This window comes from Amphiprion ocellaris, chromosome 13 (assembly GCF_022539595.1).
Source record: "Amphiprion ocellaris isolate individual 3 ecotype Okinawa chromosome 13, ASM2253959v1, whole genome shotgun sequence".
Classification (NCBI taxonomy): domain Eukaryota; kingdom Metazoa; phylum Chordata; class Actinopteri; family Pomacentridae; genus Amphiprion; species Amphiprion ocellaris.
Window position 1 is genome coordinate 21,197,188 of NC_072778.1, and position 21,154 is coordinate 21,218,341.

The window sequence follows — 21,154 nt, forward strand, 5'->3', positions numbered from 1 at the left end:
CAGCACCTCTACACCTCTGCAGTCTGCCGGCATACGCTGAAGAACAGGGGCAAGAAAACACAATGCTGAGCGGTGTATGTTAAGACAGGCCAATGTGGTGTTGATTACCTTGTCAGCAATGAGGTTGCTGAGTTTACACAGCCACTGAAAGACTGGGGAAAGAAAGATAGAGGGAGAGAAGAGAGGTACAGTGGAGGAGAGGAGTGAGGAGTTTAACTGCCTTTCCATACATGGAGAGGTAGGGGGAGAAAAGAGGAGGAGGGGGAGGAGAAAGCAAGAGAAAGAGAGAGAGAATGAGGAGGGTAATATGAGGAGATACAATGAGAGGGAGAGAGAGAGAGAGAGAAGAGGGGAGGAGAGAAATTTGGAAAGAGATAAAGACAGGCGATAGAGGGATAAAGGCTGATAAGGCTGCAGCAGACAACCGGTTACAGCAGAGAGAAAAGAGAGAAGAGTGATTCTAGCTGTCTCCTCTCTGCTGCAGCTTCTCTCTGTCACTGACCGACTGATCCAACACAGGTAGGGAACACACACCGAGGCTTCATTCATTCTCCGCACACAAAGTCTGGTAGAGTTTTATTATTTTTTTAAAGTGCCAGCCAGCTTGTTTCTTTAGTTTGACAAAATGTTGCACTTTTGCGTAGATGCACGCAGTGGCAGAAGTAGTTTTCAGATTCTTTACTAGTCCACAATCTAAAAAAAGCTAGTTGGAAGTAAATTGTTGCTTGAATAAATACACATTGCTGAAAGTGTATTAAGTATTGCTACAAAATAAACACAATCTGTAAAATGAAGGATGCGCTAAAGCAGATTAGCGACTGTTGGGGTTCGTATGTGTAATATTATTGCATTATTATGACTTTACTGATATATATTGAAAAAAGTCAGGGTAATGTAAATTTAAACTAAACAGTAAACGGCTGGGAGGTGACATGTCAAATCTTCATCTGTGTACTAAGTGAAGTACAGTATATCTGTCTCTAGTAGCAGGACTGGTAAAAAGCAACATATATTCCTCTGGCATCTAGAAGATTGGAGGTCTAAACTAAGGTAGCATTGAATGGAAAACATTCAAGTAAAGTACAAGTCTCTCGAAGAGATAAATGTATTTTCCACAGCTGAATTTATGTTGTGTTTCTTCTCATGCAAGATTAATGTGCACAGATGTCTTTTTTTCCCCATCATTTCTCTGAGGACAACAAATATATTGCAACCAAATTTCAACAACCTTTGCAACTGTTTGCATGTTTGAACTGGTAGATATGCATCTCCATCAGCAACAATTTAGACATAATATCGAGGTATGTGCATGTACTGTGCATCCTCAAGGGTCCTTCTGTTGAGAACTTGGCTTTAGTGAAAAGTGCACTCACTTTTCTTTGTGTCTGAACTGCCTGCGCTGTCATGATTCCCCCTCCGACTGCATGAGAAACAGTCAAGTCTCTGATCTCCTGTTGTGATGCAGACCTGAGCGAGTGTCTGTATTTCTGTGTATGTGCATGAATGAAAGAAATTGTGGGAACAGATATGCACACAGTTTGCAGAAGTGTATTAAAAAGGGTAATTCAAGACAGACTGATGCACCTCTTTTTTTTCCAGCTATTGCCCAGTAAAAGGTTCTTGAGAAAAATCTCAGGGAAAACTGCAAATTACCTCCCTGACATCTCCTTGTTAAAAATGAACATACCTCCAGCTGTGCACACGAATCTGTGCTTGTGTGTAAATACCTGAACGCCTGTGTATATGAGCAGAGGTGAACATGTGTATTATCTCTGCATGAAGCTGCTCTAATTACACAGTGTCGGTGCCCATGAGGCGGCAACCGCAACGTTTGGCTCTGTGCCACATCCCCTTGTTTTACTGTCTTGTGCCTGACAGAAAAACTGCTGTGTGTGTGTTTATGTTGACTGACGAGAGCAGTTCTGGGGTGTAAAGTGCATGTATGTGCAATAGTGTCCACAGAAAATTAGCGTGTGCCTTAGTGTGCATGAAAAGAAGACCATATGGGCCTTTATTATTGCTGTATGTGTTTTCAGCAGCCGCAGACATCAGCTGGTTTTGGGTCTGTATGTTGACTGATAAAGCTCAGTGTGTCAGTGTGGGAGTTCATGAAATGTCTCTATTGTCTCTATTGCGTGTTGGCATGTTATAGTGTCCATGTGACAAGTTCAGAGGGAAAGTAAAAGAGTCCACTCAGCATAGAATAGAGTCATCTGATTAAAGGTTATAATTGCAGCAGAGATCATAAGACAGTCAGCCTCAAAGTATCCTCCAAGTTTTTAGATTAAAAGATCATGTTCTGGCAAATTGCTTGCTGTGTGTATCCAGATATATTTTTTTTAAATTTCCTTCTTCGGAATGTGTGTGTACAGTACATGCATGTGAAAGACAGAAAACGGGTAAATCTTTGCAACAGCATGTGACACGACTGACCTCTTTTTCTGTACCAAACATAGTGGAGAGAGCAGACAGGACAGTAGCAGTTAAGTTCACATGCAGATGTGAAAAGCTTCCAAATCCGGGTCGTGAGTTTCCATCAACACCAGCACACAGTGCTCGACTGCAATAATATTTTTGTTTTGTTAAGGAAAAGTTGGAGTTACTTTTTGGAACAGACTTAAGCATCTCAACCTGGAGCTTCATCTGCCTCCAGCAGTGCAGCAACAGTGCAGCCAGCGACGTGATCAGATGACTGGGCAGTAAGATCAAAGCTGGGCTCTGTGTGTCTCCGTAGTCTGAGCATTTTTATGGCTGGCTGTTAAGCTGTGCTGTGGTCAATATACATTTAATGGAGACGGGGAATTGATAAAACACTCAGCGACATATAAGGCTGCGGTCAGAAAAGTGTCAGAGTTGGAGTTTTGCAGCTATATTGGCAGAGTAATACTATCTAACCTCTGGAAATAGACTTCAGGGACAATGTGCAGCAGGACATGAGTGCTGTGTGCGTTGATGGCGTGTGAGTGTGTGTGACTGTGTGCATGCGTGTTTGCGTGCGTGTGTGTGCATGTGTGGCTGACTTGCCCAAATTTAACTGTCTGCATTCTGCAGCTGCTTGGAGTTTTAGTTGTAGTGTAGTAACCCATGGAAACGTCGCTGTCCCTTTCTGTAACAGGCAAACAGAGAAACTCAAATGTCATCTCAGAGTTAAAACTGATGTTTTAAAGTAAATCAGGATACATGTAAATGACATCACTCGCTGCCTTTTTTTGTTAATGTTCAACATTTTGAATGCATCCTTGAGAACGAAACGATATGCAATAATTATGATTACAAGAAGATTCATTTTGCAGTCATTTTTGACAGATGTTGTAATATGAGTCACATTTTTAGTGGGAATGTAATGGGAATTTTCTCATTTATTTTCCACTGGAAAAAAACTATGATGTGATTTTCGCTGCAATCTGTATCAAACAGGCATGTCCCTTTGTGTCTGGAGATCATGATTTGTAGGTCAGAGCATATCTGTAACACCATGTGCTTCATTTATAATGTGACACATTTTACCCGAAAAACTGCAGTTCAACTCCATTGAACTTCCCCAGAGGGGGATCAGTAGAGTTTATCTTTATCTGCGATCTGGATGTTGCGCTCTGCCGTATTGCAATTATATTTCAAGTAACAGTTCAGCCCGTAATCTTGCGTGAATTCACGTAGAGAGTGAATGCACATTATCACACACAGTACTGCAGGGTAATTTCATCTGGCTGTTCAGAATTAGACACAGAAGGGTTGGAAGCAGGGATGGCAAGAGAAAGTAGACGAAGGAGAGAGGAGGATGACATGGAAGAATGTGTGTTTAGAGGTAATGAGTGGAAAGTGGGCTGGTGCAGAAACAACACAAGTGGCATGACTGTAATTCACACTTATCATCAGGAATTAAAATCAATTTTAAAAACACACCCAGGTGCATATATACGAAGAAATAAAAACACACATGGCTTCTTTCTGTTACATGTGAAGCTTAAATGTGTTTTGAGCAGTTATCATGCACGTGCCCTTTTTCCCTGTCTGCCTCCTAATAGAGTGCGAGTCTGACTCAGCAGCTGGTGGTCAGTGGATGGTCAGTCAGTGAGATCAGTAGAGCAGCACAGCAGACAGAATCCCCAGAAATGTCACTTGCGTTGTTTTATTTTAGGGTGGCTTGTGTAGCAGACATTACCGCGAATGTTAACCGTTTTGGCCGGCAGCCAGAGACTGGCTCTGGATCAACACACACTGGGAACAGCCCTGACAGAAAGAATAGGAGGATTTCTTTAAGCGAAGGCTTAAGGGTCAGTGGGTTCAGTAATCTTTGTTCTTAGATAAAAGGGTTGTGTTGTGATATGAGGGAAGGAAATGTGGAATTTCCCACCTTGTGCTGATTTTAGAGGACTGTCTGGGTTTGGTTTCCTAAATGCTTGTGCCTTTCATTTGCTTGATGATGCACAAATATTACATGCCACAGAGACTTCTTTCTTCAGCAGCTTTTGATTTTAAATGTACCACAGATTTTGTAGCATTCAGGGAAAATCTTTTTTTTTCTTTTTTTTTTTCTTTTTTTTTTTTTTACAGTGAACATAATCTGTGTTTGTGAACTGATCCAAACCATGTGCAAACCTGATACATCTCTACCAGGAATACTTGCACAGCCATTTTTCATTCTGTGTCTTTCAGATGATGTCATCAGAACACCTGACCTGTGGTTGGCTGCAGCAGCTCCTTGTCATACTTGTGAAGCTTTGCCTCACTTTTGCTGGACCTTTGCGGCCTCTGAATGGGACAGAATGCACAGCCAAGAGTCCTGCTTCCTACATCCTGGTCTTTACAGGTCACTGGAGCCCACAGGCCTTCCCCAAGCAGTATCCACTGTTCCGGCCCCCTGCACAGTGGTCCAAACTCATAGGTGAGAGAGACTGCTTGGAACAAAGATGTGGATTATTGGAAAATTAGCCATTTGTTATGGAAAATTTAACCTGTCACACTGCTGAATGTGACTATTATTTCAGACTTGCTACAACAGCAAGGAGTCAGGGGATGTTACTTGACCTGCAGTTCACAGATACAAAGATTTTGTATTCACAGGGAGCCAATCAAAAGACAGGATTGGTGATCACAGTGAAATATAGGGATGCCAACCTCTGCTTCACCTTTGTCCTAGAGCCTCATTGTCAGTATGCACACACATACAAAGAGATGTTAATGAACAAAGCAGCGAGAGGCAGAGAGCAATAAGTAAAACAGTCTAAATGCTACCAGATGCTGTTAGTCTTTGTTTCTTTAACTTCTGTCCAACTATAGCTTTAATATTTCTCTATCTCTTGAATTCAATCCTACACTGCTTCCCACATTTCCGCTGGTTTACCACAGTGTTGGCAGCAGAGGCTGCATTGGTGATTTTCGGGGCTGATGAAGGTGGGTGATGATGTCTGGGGTGTGGTGGGGTCAGACCACTCACCTCAGAGCCAGGAGGAGGAGAAGACAAAGTGATTCAGACCCCTCCATTCTCCTTTTTTTCCCAAGCACAGGAGAATGGGATGGATGGCAGATGTTTGCACGTGTGTACATGTATGTGTGCCTCTTGGAGGGCTCTATGGCAGCTGTGGGTTTGTCTGGTTTCCAGCTCTCCCAGTGCTGCCCTGCTGCCCTGCCAGGGGATGATGCCCTACTTACTCCATACAGAGACAGGCACCGGAGATTCTGACACACCCATAATGACTTTTGATGTCTCAGGGTAATGGGCATCGGTGGACGTGCGGCGAATGGAATGGGTTTTGTCCCAAGAGAAGAAAAACACAAAGGCTTCACAATGTGCTGCAGGGGACGAAAAGAGTGTCAGAGATGGAGTTTGTCACAGAATTAAAGAAAACACTACCTGTCAAGGGGTTTAGGGGCCTTCTGCGGTTTTGTGTTGCTTCATTTTGAAGATGTGGGGGCAAAGGACCAAGGACAGTGCCAGAAGGAAGAAGGACTGGAGTTTGTCAAGGCCAAAAAATACACAAGCAATTTAGGAAGGGTGGGAAGTGGGCTTTAAAGTTTTGGTGGGGCTTAAACGTGATGCGTTATCAGGTTTCAAGGTCTTGACGCTTGTGGGAAATTTGTTAGGATGGAAATGTAATTAAGTGTATAAGTAACAGCAGTTTGGGGAGAAACAAGATAGTGTGTGAAGTGTGCTGGGCAGGTTGTGTGTGTGGCTCGGTGTGTGTTAATACATGTGTCAAGAGTATTTAAGTTGAACTGCATGCTTGTGTGTGTGTGTGTGTGTGTGTGTGTGTGTGTGTGTGTGTGTGTGTGTGTGTGTGTGTGTGTGTGTGTGTGTGTGTGTGTGTGTGTGTGTGTGTGTGTGTGTGTGTGTGTGTGTGTGTGTGTGTGTGCAGCTCTGAAAAGTGAGGTAAGGCAGAACCATCAGAGCATTTGTCAGCGTGTTTCTGGCTAACCTTACTCTGCCCCTAAAACCACTGGCCCAGGCCAGCGGCTCTGTGGGTTTCAACATGGAGCTTCAGAACTTGTGGTACAAACCGTTTAACCTAAATCAGTGTGTTGATTCTTCACAGATTTCATAGATAACCAAAACTAAATATAAGAATGTGAGGCAAATGGCTCAGCTGGCTCAAAATGGAAGAAAAAGGCATCAGGAAGGGTTTTCAAAATAATCTTGATTTTTTTTTTGCCTACCATCTGGCTGTCAATTCCAAGATCCTGACCTACCTCCTAGCAGCTCCAGCCTGTATTGTGGTTTCATCAGTGATAAATGGAGAAAAGAGGTAACTATAACCTTGCAATAATGCCAAATACGTACATATGGGCAATTCCTTCAGAATTATCTGTTTAAGTGCAGGAAGTAGGAGGCAGCCGTAGAAATACATACAGGCTCCATGGTGGAAATGATCTCACCGTCTGGCTGAGGCTCTGTGGTGCTTCATTGACATTGATATGCATTCCACTGAATAAGCATCTTACTCCTGTCATCTCCTCTTTCTTGAATTTCTTGTCTCTCTTTAGCGGTCAGCCATAATCGCCATTTTCAACTATGGGAGGAGAGCGCTCCAGCCAGTGCAGGGGTGCAGAACTTTGCTGAACTCGGGGTGACAGTGGAGCTCATGAAGGAAGCCAAGGAGGCCAGGAGGAAGCGCGTGGTCGGCGCCATGTACCGAACGGCTGGCATCCCCAACGGCATCGGGCACAGCTCCACAGAGATGCTCATGCAGCCACGGAGCTCACTGGTAGGCACAAATAAACTTTAATGAAAAGCATTTTTTAAAAAAGGCACATACATCAGACGCAGTAAGTCACAGAAGCCATCTGTTTGACTAAATCTACTCAGTCATCTGGTGACCTTTGCCTCCCCATAACGTCGTCCGTCCGCTCTGACCAGATACTTCACCATTTCTTTCCACTATCCAATCAGACTATGTTTAGCCTAAGTGCCTCAGCCCTGCAGCCACAAACGCCCACATCCATCCTGCGCGGTCTGCACTCTGCCGCCCGTCCCACTGAACTCTGTGAGCTCAGGAGAGAGGGGCCCAGGATGACGTGTTGCAAAGGGAGTTGCTCGACATTTTGGCAAACACTTTTATTTGTTTTCTTACCATTGATAAGAAGACTGATAAAACACTCATGTTTGGATGATAAATATGACTGCAGCCACTTAGCTTAGCATAAAGACTGCAAACAGGGGGAAACAGCGAGCCTGTCTCTGTCTGATGGAGAAAAAAATCTGCCTCACAGCACCTTTAAACAAGCTCATGCTACGTGTTAAATATGTACAAAAACCAACTTAACTTCTAAACTGCAGCTCACTGGTTGTACATTTTACCAGCTGTAGATGCAACATATGCAAATACATAAATTGCACATGTTGCACTGCTATTTACAGGGCATTTTAATATTTTTACTGTAGTGTATTTGTGCATTTTCACTTCATGGTGCATTTTGAAATTTAATAATTTATTTATTTATGTGTATTATGGTAGTGGTCGCTTTACTCTTTCTGCTTGCTACTGGAACAACAGACTTTCCCCTTGGGGATCCAAAAATATTTCTATTCTATTCTATTCTATTCTATTCTATTCTATTCTATTCTATTCTATTCTATTCTATTCTATTCTATTCTATTCTATTCTATTCTATTCTATTCTATTCTGTATTTTGCACACATATAAAAATGGCATTGATTTTTCATATTTCACTATCAGCAATTAGGTAAATCAGTGTATTTAAAATGTCAAATTATTCATTTGCAGGAAAAATATTTGTTTGAAATATCAAGACTTTCTCACAGAGTTGAGATCAGATGTAATCAGTCTGACTCACCTTATGAGTCCTAAAACGAACTCTGGCGGGCAGAATTGTCAGGACTTGTATTGTGGAAAGCTAATATGAGGCTTCAGCCTTCTATCTTAGCCAAATCTTGAGGCAAAATGAGTTTCTCCTACTGCAGCTAACTCAGGAAACATTGAAGCATGAGGACAAAATGTTTACACTAAAGCTGTCCAACCTATACTGCTGAAGTTCCATGCTGGCCCATATTTAAGGTTGTGCCTTTGCTCATCGCTGGACCACAGGACACCTCTGCTGCTGAATGGCGAGTAAGTCCAGGAGCAAAGGTCATGGTTGGACTCTTTTTTGAGGCTTGGGCTAAATCTGGGGCCAGGGCTTAAACAAAGGCAAAGGATTTGAGGTATGGCACAGTGGAAAAATGTGTCATACTATTCACAGAGTTGGAAAATAAAGAATCCCCTTTGTGTCAAGCATATGTAGCTGATGAATGAGAAGGAAAAAGGTGAAAAGGAAGGGTGGAGATTTACTGGAGCTTTGAGAAATAGGTGTGTGTCTGCCTGAAAGTCTGGTGACCTACATTTGTTTATTGGTTGTTCCACCGCTTGAACCCGAGGGCCCTTAAAAATCATAAACAACCATGCCTGAGGGCATCTTTGGTAAGCACTAGTCAGAGACAGCAGCTTAGCAGCTTGTCATCTACAGTAGGTACATGATGGCTGTGGCTGCTTTTAAATGGGTCTGTCTGTTTTTAGATCAGTGGGCAGAACAGCAAACAAAAAAAGAGGCATGACTATTGTGTGTTTCTGTTGAACGTGACTCGTGATGTGAATCTGTTGACAGCTTACTCTGTTATTCTGTTTTTCTCTCTTGCACGCTCATTTATGAATGCCATCCCTTTCCTCTTCTACGCAGCCAAAACACTCATACACAATGCCCCAGAAATCCCAAACACATATGATTCCTATCTCCATATTCATGAGCTGTCTGCCATTGTTGTTGTCAAATGTGAAATTCAAAGCAGACAGGTAACACCAAATAAGTACCATGCTGAGGTTCAGTGTTTTGCATGCACATGACCAGAAAAGGGCACAACAGCAGCTGAGCACTGATGTGACTCGGTCACTGGCCTGCATGCTTTCTAGTATGACAAGTTCTCTCCGAGGCTCTGCGGAAGATTTGCTGTGATTGAGAAAACGTGAGTGGGATCATGGGAGCTTTGAGTAACTGTCTGTGCTCCAGAGATGCTTCCTGCTCTGTATATTGCAAACCACTGTGGACTGATGAAGCCAGTGGCGAGGAAGACCTCTGAGAAGGCACCCTTGCTGAGTGGAGCAATGGATATAGCAGGATGGCTTCTTGGAAAAGCCTCTGTTTCAGAAGAGGCTAAAAAAGGACAAGAGGAGGGAGTGATGTTAGCAGAAAAGGGAGGATGGAAGGAGGGGATCAGTGCAGGATTCTGAGAAGCCACAGAGCTTTTTCTGATATGGTTTGGTGCTGTGCGTCACCAGTTAAGAAGCAGATCCTGTGTGTTATGCTGACACTACCTGCACTCTTCCATCGATCGCTCTATCCAAAGCCAGGCTGGCCTTTCCTATCCATCTGAAGCTGTCCAAGCCCACCCATCCCACCCGGAGACTTGGCAGCTCAGCACAGGTCCTCACATATCAGTCAAATGAGGAGGCGTTTTCAAATGTGCTGTTTTCTGGTCATCTGCCACCTCAGTGTGTGCTGACCCCCAGGCCACTTCCTGAATGAGGTCACCAGCTCTCAGGAAACATCCATCACACAGGAGACACAGTCTAACACTGCATGAGAAACCTGAATGGGCGCATGCACGAGCACACACACAGGTCCCGATTGCTGCATGTATAAGTTACAGCATTATGAATCCTGACATCGACTGTGTTTTCGTGCATGATGTCATGCTTGATGCATTTACTGTCTGGGCTATTGTACTAGGATGACTTAATTTATTCTACACACAACATGCAGTCTACACCACAAGTATGTGGATAGTAATGCATTCTTCTTTTCTTCAGGGTCTGTGTTTCAGCACATTCAGTTTAGATAAAATAATGGATGCTAAAGTCTCAGCTTTCATTTGAATTGGTTTACATGAATACAGAAAGAACTGTGGAGATATTTTAACCCATAGTGTCCAATATTTAGGAGCAATTTCACAGCTACATGTGAAGTCAGACAAAATCATGATATTTATTTTATCTGTCCTCCATGTCATGGTACTCTTATGAGCTTCAGTAAAAAGTAACTGAACTTTTCTATTTGGTTCTTGACGATGTTTCACAACTCATCTAAGATGTTTCCTCAGTTCTGAGGCAAAATGTCTTCAAGAAAGTAAAGTTCAGGTACTTTTTATTGAAGCTATAAGGACAAAATTTTTAAGATATTTTGGAGAGATCTGCAGCCAATGACTACCTGAAGCTTTTAAACATTACCGAAGACTTTGTGTCTTGTCTGGTGATGCTCTGGTGGGATATTACTCAGGATATTACACCTCATCACCCTGAAAATCTCCTTGCTTTCTTAGAGTTTGGGATCCCTGCACTGCTGAATGATGACATTTTGTCCGATGAGTTTAGATTTATTTGCCTGAATGTGATCCCCCAGAATGCACCTGTACACTTCTGCATTCATCTTGTCAACAGCGAAGTCATCAATTAATGTCCCATCTTGATTGGCAGTCATATTTGTTACAGCAGACCCTTCACCAATGTTACAAAGTTCAGGGTGGCTCAGGTGTAAGAAATGAACAGACGGTCTTTGAATGCAACACAGATTTATTTACAAAGGTTTTTAGGACTACAAGCGGAAACTAGGATTTCAACAGGAAACGGAAATAGAGAGCAAAAGGCTCTGGATCGTACAGCGGCACCTAGGGGCCGGGCGGAACTGTAACAAGACAAAATAATAACTAACTCGCGGTAGGTAACACCTAGGCGAGAAAGGCCAATCTCAAGAATACTAAAACTAAACATGAGGCTATCTTTACGAGGATAGCGAGAGGTAACTACAAAAGAAGTCTTCTCAAAATACGGTGCTTCTTTAACGAGAGCTATAACTATGACTGGACTTCAAACTCACGAATTATACTAGGAATGCTCAGAACTGGTTCACAGTGGTGGCAGCCAGGGTTTGGAGCAGCGTGCTTTGGGCCAGATGGTGGACGGCGTGAAGCAGCAACAGGTTAGTGGGGAAGGACGCCAGAAGGAGGGAGTCGGCTCAGGTGAGTGTTTCCTTTTCTCTTAGGTGATAACCAGGGTCCAGTGTTGACGGCAGAACAGCAAGAACAGGTGGGTCTGGAACTGGAACAAAGGAGGACAACGGTGGTTAACAGGTTTGTAGAGCAACAAACAGAATGGCTGGCAATTCAGGCTGTGAACTATTACGAGATGTGTCACGATCCGGCTTTGAGAGCTGGGTGGCATCTGGTTATATTGCAGACTGGGTGAAGCTTGATTGGTTGCACTCCACCTGTTCATGAGCTGGCTAATTGTGGCAGATAGGGAACACCTGTTGCTTCTTCTGCACTGCTGGGCTGCCCTAAAAGGAAAGAGAATGGAGAGGGGAGGGGGAGAGCACTAACTAGGCCTGGCAGCAGCCAGCCTGACAGTACCCCCCCCCTCCCCCTCCCCTCTACGGGCACCTCTTAGTGCCCGAACAGGATGATCTGGATGACAGTGGAAGAAATCCGCGATCAGAGTCCTGTCGAGGATTCGTGAACGGGGCACCCAACTTCTTTCCTCCAAACCATAACCCCCCCAGTCAACCAGGAACTGAAGGCCCCTGCCCCAGCAGCGAGCATCCAACAGCCGCCTCACTGAATAGGCCGGCGCTCCATCAATGACCCTGGGAGGAGGAGGGGAACGGACAGGGAGGGACAGAAACAAAAGTCCAAGAAGAGTCGCGCGGGCGGAGTGGGTGTGGATGGAGGGACTAAAACAAAGTGTCCAGAACAGTCTGGGGTGGCACTAAGGCACGCTAAAACAAACAAGTCCAAAACCAAATCAGACCAGAGGTCAGTTCAAAAAGGCTGGTCAAAAACAAAACATTACAAGGCAGGCAGGCAAGGCACACAAGGCCGTTCCGGAGGACAGCCCGGGTGCTGGACGGGCAGACGGAGCCACTCGGGAGGCCGGCGGCGGAGGAGGCGGAGCCACTCGGGAGACTGGCGGCGGAGGAGGCGGAGCCACTCGGGAGGCTGGCGGAGGCGGACGAGACGAAGACCCTCAGGAGGCCGGGCTGGGGACCGACGAAGGCGGGACCCCTCTGGAGGCCGGGCTGGGGACCGACGAAGGCGGGACCCCTCTGGAGGCCGGGCTGGGGACCGACGAAGGCGGGACCCCTCTGGAGGCCGGGCTGGAGGCCGGGCTGGGGACCGACGAAGGCGGGACCCCTCTGGAGGCCGGGCTGGGGACCGACGAAGGCGGGACCCCTCTGGAGGCCGGGCTGGGGTGGCCACTGCAGACGGAGACTCAGGAGCAGGAGTGGCCACTGCAGACGGAGACTCAGGAGCAGGAGTGGCCACTGCAGACGGAGACTCAGGAGCAGGAGTGGCCACTGCAGACGGACACTCAAGAGCAGGGGGTTTGTCAGCCAACTGAGGCTGAACAGTCTCTGGGCCGGGGATGCTGTCAGCTGACATGGGTTCAACAGTCTCTGGGCCGGGGATGCTGTCAGCTGACACGGGTTCAACAGTCTCTGGGCTGGGAATGCTGTCAGCTGACACGGGCTCAACAGTCTCTGGGCCGGGGATGCTGTCAGCTGACACGGGTTCAACAGTCTCTGGGCCGGGGATGCTGTCAGCTGAGACGGGCTCAACGGTCTCTCGGCCAGGGGATGCTGTCAGCTGACACGGGCTCAACGGTCTCTGGGCCAGGGGATTGGTCAGCTGACGCCAGCACAATTTCTCTGATGGGGGAATCATCAGCTGGCCCTGGCTGGACTGAGGCGGAGGTGGCGTCGATGACGTCGACCCGCTCGGGAACTGAGGCGGAGTCGAGCCGCTCGGGAACTGAGGCGGAGTCGACCCGCTCGGGAACTGAGGCGGAGGCGGCGTCGACCCGCTCGGGAACTGAGGCGGAGTCGACGGCGTTGACCCACTCGGGAACTGAGGCGGCGGAGGTAGCGTCGACCCCCTCGGAGACGGGTGAGGCGGTGGCGACGTCGACCCCCTCGGAGACGGGTGAGGCGGCGGCATCGACGGCGTCGACCCCCTCGGAGACGGGTGAGGCGGCGGCATCGACCCCCTCGGAGACGGGTGAGGCGGCGGCATCGACGGCGTCGACCCCCTCGGAGACGGGTGAGGCGGCGGCATCGACCCCCTCGGAGACGAGTGAGGCGGCATCGATGGCGTCGACCCCCTCGGGAACGGAGACGGGCGAGGCGGCGGCGTCGACCCCCTCGGAGACGGGCGAGGTGGTGGCGACAGCGTCGACCCCCTCGGAGACGGTCGAGGCGGCGGCGACAGCGTCGACCCCCTCGGAGACGGGCGAGGCGGCGGCGACAGCGTCGACCCCTTTGGAGACGGGCGAGGCGGCGGCGACAGCGTCGACCCCCTCGGAGATGGTCAGAATGCAACACAGATTTATTTACAAAGGTTTTTAGGACTACAAGCGGAAACTAGGATTTCAACAGGAAACGGAAATAGATAGCAAAAGGCTCTGGATCTTACAGCGGCACCTAGGGGCCGGGCGGAACTGTAACAAGACAAAATAATAACTAACTCGCGGTAGGTAACACCTAGGCGAGAAAGGCCAATCTCAAGAATACTAAAACTATTTTATTTATTTTTATTTATTTTATTTATTTAAGATGGGACAGTGCATATTAATCAACATGAGTCAAGAAATGTCCACATGTAAATATGCCAGATTTAGCCTCGAGGGCTAATTTTCATCTGTAGTCCCAGGGCAGGTAGATGTTAAAATGACACAGGACAAGGCCACACAACAGAAAAGTTAAAAGGTTAAAAAGCAAAGACAGTGTAGACAGTAGATTGAAAAGAAAAAAAAACTTACATGCAGATAGCAAAGATAGGACATAATCAAACAATACACAGACCTTAATAAAAAGTAATACTAATAATAGGAAAAAAAAAAAAGAGAAAAAAAAACACATAGGTATTAGTAACATTAGATTAATACACTACATGTCTTCGCTATGGCTGCAGGTTTGATTGTCCAGGAGCCACAGTTTGAGAGCTGTACTGAAGGATTTGAGAGTTGATAAGTTCCTAATGTTTGATGGAACAGTGTTCCATGTTTCAGCTGCCCTCACAGAGAGGCTCAACTTACCAATACTGGAGTCTCTATAGGGGATGTTACAGTCTCCTCTGATTTGAGAACGTGTTGCTCTACCTGTTTTTAGATGGATAAATTGCCACAGAGGAGGCGGCGCTAGATAATTAATTATTTTATAGACAGATACTATGTCATAGAATTTTACCAACTAAACACGAGGCTATCTTTACGAGGATAGCGAGAGGTAACTACAAAAGAAGTCTTCTCAAAATACGGGGCTTCTTAACGAGAGCTATAACTATGACTGGACTACAAACTCACGAATTATACTAGGAATGCTCAGAACTGGTTCACAGTGGTGGCAGCCAGGGTTTGGAGCAGCGTGCTTTGGGCCAGATGGTGGACGGCGTGAAGCAGCAACAGGTGAGTGGGAAAGGATGCCAGAAGGAGGGAGTTGGCTCAGGTGAGTGTTTCCTTTTCTCTTAGGTGATAACCAGGGTCCAGTGTTGACGGCAGAACAGCAAGAACAGGTGGGTCCGGAACTGGAACAAAGGAGGACAACGGTGGTTAACAGGTTTGTAGAGCAACAAACAGAATGGCTGGCAATTCAGGCTGTGAACTATTACGAGATGTGTCACGATCCGGCACTGAGAGCTGTGTGGTATCTGGTTATATTGCAGACTGGGTGAAGCTTGATTGGTTGCACTCCACCTGTTCATGAGCTGGCTAATTGTGGCATATAGGGAACACCTGTTGCTTCTTCTGCACTGCTGGGCTGCCCTAAAAGGAAAGAGAATGGAGAGGGGAGGGGGAGAGCACTAACTAGGCCTGGCAGCAGCCAGCCTGACAACCAAGATAAAGTGACATGCTTTGGGCCATGAATTTCACACCATCTTTTTGATTAAAGTTTACTTTTGTTTCATCAGTTCATACAATTACGCTTCAGGATTACACTTACAATTTGTAATTGACCTCATACTTACAATGTGGACTGTATTTCGACAGACAAGCGGCAGCATGTCAATATGATAGTGTAATTAAATTTAGTTTTTTTCTTTTTGCATTGAGGGTGATGTAGTCAGACTTTCAATTTGAACCACAGAAGTAGTCACAGAGGATTTAGTCCAACTTTTGTCTTCTTGTGACTATTAGCTTGATTAACGTAACTGCATTTTCTACATTTACTGTAGTCACAGGTGTCATGTCAACAATGTTCACCATCTTAGTTCAGCAGAAATTTTCGAGAATTACTACCAAACACAAATTACTGCTGAGGCTGATGGGAATCATGTTAGTTTTGCAGGTATCTAGACATAAACCACTACTGAACAAAATTATTTTGTGACAAAGTAATGAAAGCATGACCAAAGCTGTTCATCATGAGAGGGACATCAATGTGTGAAGCAAATGTCAAGGCAATTCATCCAAAGGTTGTTGAGATATGTTGCTGAAAGCTGCAAATGTCAACCACGTGGTGGCACTAAAGGAAAAGTCAGGAGATCACCTAAGTCCTCAGGATCATGGAAGCCTGAACGGAAAAGAACAAAAACTCTGGACCAAAGTGGACTGAGTGACAGACAGACTGACACTGGCATTTCTAGAGACGCGCCGCTAGCATGACTACGTAGACATTCATCTTCTTAATTTAAAGCACTAACTGGCCTTATTTCTCAGTATGGGTACATGATTTTGGGTACATATGCAGTGAACTGTAACCAAATGTCCCTTTGGACACTAAAGTCTAAAGCAATTGCATTGTCTCTGTTGGACTGACAGTTGTCCCTGATGGTGAAGATGATCCCCAGCCCTGATTGGTTTGTTGGTGTGAATAGCATAAATCTTTGCGAGGGCAACCAGTGGAAACAAGAAGTGACCATTGACCTCCAGCCTTACGATGCAGGGACAGACAGTGGATTCACTTTCTCCTCTCCAAACTTCCCCACCAGCCCCCAGGAAAACATCACTAAGGTAGGAGCTCTTGCAATGTTCACAAGCACAAAATTCTCCATCTACTCACACAGTGACACCTTTGTTTGCTGCATTAATTCTATGGTAAGACAAAACAAGGTAGATGGCCCTTGTCTTATTCTTAGAATAAGTTACCAGCTTGGGAATGGGACATTATTCTTAGCTGTCTCCACTGAAATGATTGCTTGGCAGCCCTCATGCCTGACCTGAAGTGATTTGAGTAAAAAGGGCCCCCCTTACATAATAGACCATCTATCCTTTCCCGGCATGTGTTTTAAAGTGGGCTATTGTGTATTTGAAGTTCTGTTGAGAATCTGCTGGCTGTTCTGATGAATTATGCCTGGCTGTTCTTTGCCGACTTGTTCAGATCACGTCTCAGATGCCAAACCACCCGGCCAACTCCTTCTACTACCCACGCTTAAAAGATCTTCCACCGATCGCCAGCATAAAGATCACTCGACAGAGCAGATCACCTGAGCGTCAAACCCAAATGTCGAATCATATTCTGCCGAACTCCATCAGTCCCCAGCGCTTCTCAGGTAAGACCACAGGACTCCCTTCATCAGTGGTATGTGGACATTTTACCTCTAAAGGGCAAAAGGATTGAGCAAGCTAAAGACAATAAGAAAACATGGTATGATGTTTATTCTACTGAAGTTTAATTCTAATAAAGATTTACACACATTTTATTGGCTTTGACATATCAAACTCACTTGACACATGGTGAGGAAATGCTTTCACGAATGGGGAGACATGCGTTTAAGAGTTCTACCATCACTTACCATAACTCAAATGCTATAGTGTTAATGTTGTGCCCCTTTCTGCGGGAAACCTTCAAATGCCAAAAGACAGAATACAAACAGAGCTTCTTTCTACAGTGAATTACCTCGGTACCTTGGTACCTCGTGACTCATATATATTTTCCCCATCTCTCTCCCAACTCGATGTAGCGACACCACTGGACTGTGAGGTGTCTCTCTGGTCGTCTTGGGGTTTATGTCTGGGTCCCTGCTCAAGAGGCGGCGTTCGCCACCGCACACGTTACATCCTCTTGCGGCCGGCCAATGCTGGCACCCCCTGCCCTGAGCTGGAGGAGCAGGCTGAGTGTGTACCATACAGCTGTATGAAACTCCAGTAACCCACAGAGTGCACAAACACAAATACTGCCAGTATTCAACACTGGGACTTTCATGTTGTTACTGCTGGACTGAGAAATGTTGCTGAGCATCTCTTTGCTGAGGACTTGTTTTTGTCTTTGCTGCAGCCAAACTGTGGAAGTTTAAGATGTGCTGCATTTAACGGTGATGGTCGTTAGCTTTAGAAGAAATACTCCTCTGGGTGTATTACAATGGCAGTAAAGTTTGACTCTAAAGGAGGGTTGGTCTCAAATTGTGCCCCTTTATTAGGAAGTTAATCAAAATCTCACATGTAGCTACAGTTTTCTTGTTTAGTTTTTGAGCTCAGAATACGACAAAGATGGTTAATTTCACCATGACCGTGGCTGCGTTCCAAATCCCATAGTTTTTCTTTTTACTTAAATACGTCATACAGCTGCCCTCACAAAATAAATACCATTTCATGCAGTATGCATACAATTGGGACATACTACTTTGTCATAAAAATGCACCTTAAACTTTAACTGTCACAGTCTGCAGTACTCAGGCGAGACACCAAGACATATGTAACATAACTTCACAGAGGATTGTGGGTCAGAATGGCCAGATGAGTATGCTGGCTTGTTGTAGGACATCTGGGTATTTTTAGCTACTTCATTTGACATATTATGTATTGGGGCATACTAAATCTTTTTCTGCCATACTATATAATATGGTAGTATAGATATTGGAACACAGCCTACATGAATGGTTTTAGGGCTACTGTAAAGGTGCTGCTGTTTTCGGCTCTTTCAGGAAGTGCTGCTGTCTGTGTCTGTGATTGAAAGTGCAGTGCTGAAGCAAAGGACTTCATTTTTAAGGCTTAATGCATAACTTTTGGGGATAAAAGTGATTTCTATAAAATTTTCTATTCAATTCAATTCAATTCAATTCAATTCAGTTTTATTTATATAGCGCCAATTACAGTCAAATTGTCTCAAGACGCTTTACAGAACCCATATGCCTGACCCCCAGAGCAAGCCAAAAGGCGACAGTGGCAAGGAAAACACCCTTTTAACAGGGAAAAAAACCTCGAGCAGAACCTGGCTCTTTATGTGGGGGGACCCATCTGCCTGCTGGCTGATGCAGAATATAAATGGATCCCCTCAAAGATCTCTACAAGACTATTTTATGGTTGTTTCATTATCTGCAGCATTTGCATTTGAACTGTGTGCTGACAGAGACAAACCAAAGTCACAAATGTGCATCTTCAAAACATGCTCACACTCTTATATGTGTGTACATGCAAACCTTCACACACAGGTCTTTGCACATGCTGCGCGCCTTTGCAGGCGTGGAGTTTACATAGATAACCTATACATGCTTGGCAGATAAAGACCTTTCAAAATAACTTCACACCCCGATTTATGAATATCACCTCTCATAAGAAACACCTAAGAGCTGACTTGAAGCTTAGAGCCAGTCCAAAGATGATGGCCTATTTTATAGCAAAATGCAGTTTTGTTTTTGTTTGTTTTTTATAAATAAAGATAAATATTTGTATTATCTCTTTTGATATTTCAGTCTTGAGATTTTGTACATACCGTATGATGTATCGTATCTTGTATAACTCATGTATAAATATGGAGGTGTGTTTTTCAAATAGGAAACATCTGTGTTATTTTGTTCCCCTACCTGTTTCTCCAGTTGGATGGCATTTTTTCCTCTTTGTTTCTGTAAAGGTGGCAATGTAAAACATTTAAAACTTTTGTGTGACCAAACAACAATGTTGATTTGCACTGTTTCAGTATGAAGTCAACTTACTTATGTGTGCCAGGGCAGAATTTTACCACACCTCTTTATTTGCGTCCAAAGAACTCGCAGCCTAAATACAAAAATACACAGCCATAAATATCACAGTATGAAAAGGTTATGATGCCTTGTATTTGCCAAAATAGAAGTCATGAATCTACATATTTATAGCTAAAAATTCTACATATTAAACTGTCTCTCCTAAACTTTGACATATCTGTGCTGTTTGGCCAGGGGTTACTTTAATTGTATTTGCTTTGGCAGGAGTTCCCTACAAAAAACCCCTAAACAAAACACCTTACTCTTCTTCTTCTTTGACGTTTTACTGCAGCTGGCATCTGTGTAGTTGCATTACTGCCATCTTCTGGATTTAATTACAACTGAGAATCTTCCAATTCTCTGTAAGAATACAGTCTTCACAAGAAAATCAAACTGGCATCTTCATCTTTGCCCCCCTTTTCACCACAATCCAGTATGAGTTCCAGATCTGCTTCTCTTGGCTGTAATCTCAGCATCATCTCTGATTAAATACTAACGGCTGCACTTTGATGGAGAGTTTGTGACAAAGTAGCATCTCCTAGTGGTCACAATAACAACACCACTACTAACCCTCCTACTGCAGCAACGACTACTAATTAGATTAATCTAATAATTATGAGATACAGTTGAGATCAGTATCACTCACAATCACAGTGGAATAACAGAGAGTGATCAAATGCCCAATAGTACGTTCAGTTCCTCTCAATATTTGGGAGATTTCTCTCAAAACCTCTTACTGGTCTTTTCCAGCAAATTGTGGCACTTCTGTCTAGTCAGTTTCAAAAGGAGCCTTGAACCAGTGGCCCTCTGGACTGAACTATCGATGTTAAAAATCATATTAATTAACTACTGAGCTGCAAAAGCTCTGACATGATAACTAGTCAAACATTAATTCATCCAAAGTACTGCTTTTGGTTTTATAAGTTTCTTCCACATAAACAGTAGCCCACTTTTTAATGACCAAGTTACAGCTTCAAAGGTTTATTCCACTCAAAATACTACTTTCAGTCCAAGTACTTCTGGTTTCAATGGCTTATTCCACCCAAATAGTACTGTCTACCGAACAAGTTGTGGGTTTAAAGGTTTGTTTCACCCAAAATGTTACTTTCTGTCCAAATACTTACAGTTTTAAAGGATTGCTCCACTGAAAATAAAACTTATGGTTTAAAATATTAGTTTCATCCCCAATCCTACTTTCTGTTCAAGTACTTAAAGTTTTAAAGTGTATTCAACCTAAAAATGCTTTCTAACTTACAATTTACATATTTAAAGATTTATTCTACCCTAAAAAAAAGCCTAGAGTTTTAAAGGTTTACTCCATCCAAAATACTTACTCCAAATATCTACGAAATACATCTTGTGTTTTTAAATACAGGTTTCACCCAAAAACACTACTTTTTTTTCCAAGCATTTATCTTTTTTAAAAATTTATTCTACCTGTAACACTATCTCTCCATACACATAGTTTTAAAGTTTCGCCCAAATAGCGCTTTGAAAAGAACAAGTTATGGTTGTAAAGGTTTATTCAACTCAAAATATGACCTATAGTTTTAAAGGTTTATTGCATCCAAAATACTACTCCACATAATAACAGTTTAAAAACTTGGCGCTACACAAAATACAGCTTATCATCACTATTGAAAGTGCTGATTAAATGTGAGCATGTGAAAATAATAACCACCCACCCTCTAATAGTCCAGTTTCAGTAAACTGCACAGGATG

At 44.3% G+C, this 21,154-nt stretch overlaps 1 protein-coding gene across 1 annotated transcript; it reads left to right on the forward strand.

Annotated features, from left to right (window-relative positions):
• Nucleotides 1–360: 360 nt before the first annotated feature.
• Nucleotides 361–19,385, forward strand: spon2a (spondin 2a, extracellular matrix protein). The gene is made up of 6 exons (XM_023277642.3): nt 361–519; nt 4,657–4,885; nt 6,982–7,202; nt 16,296–16,487; nt 16,855–17,026; nt 17,438–19,385. Exons 2-6 carry the CDS (start codon nt 4,657–4,659, stop codon nt 17,623–17,625), a joined length of 1,002 nt encoding a protein of 333 aa, XP_023133410.2. The 5' UTR covers nt 361–519; the 3' UTR covers nt 17,626–19,385.
• The last annotated feature ends 1,769 nt before the right edge of the window (nt 19,386–21,154 follow it).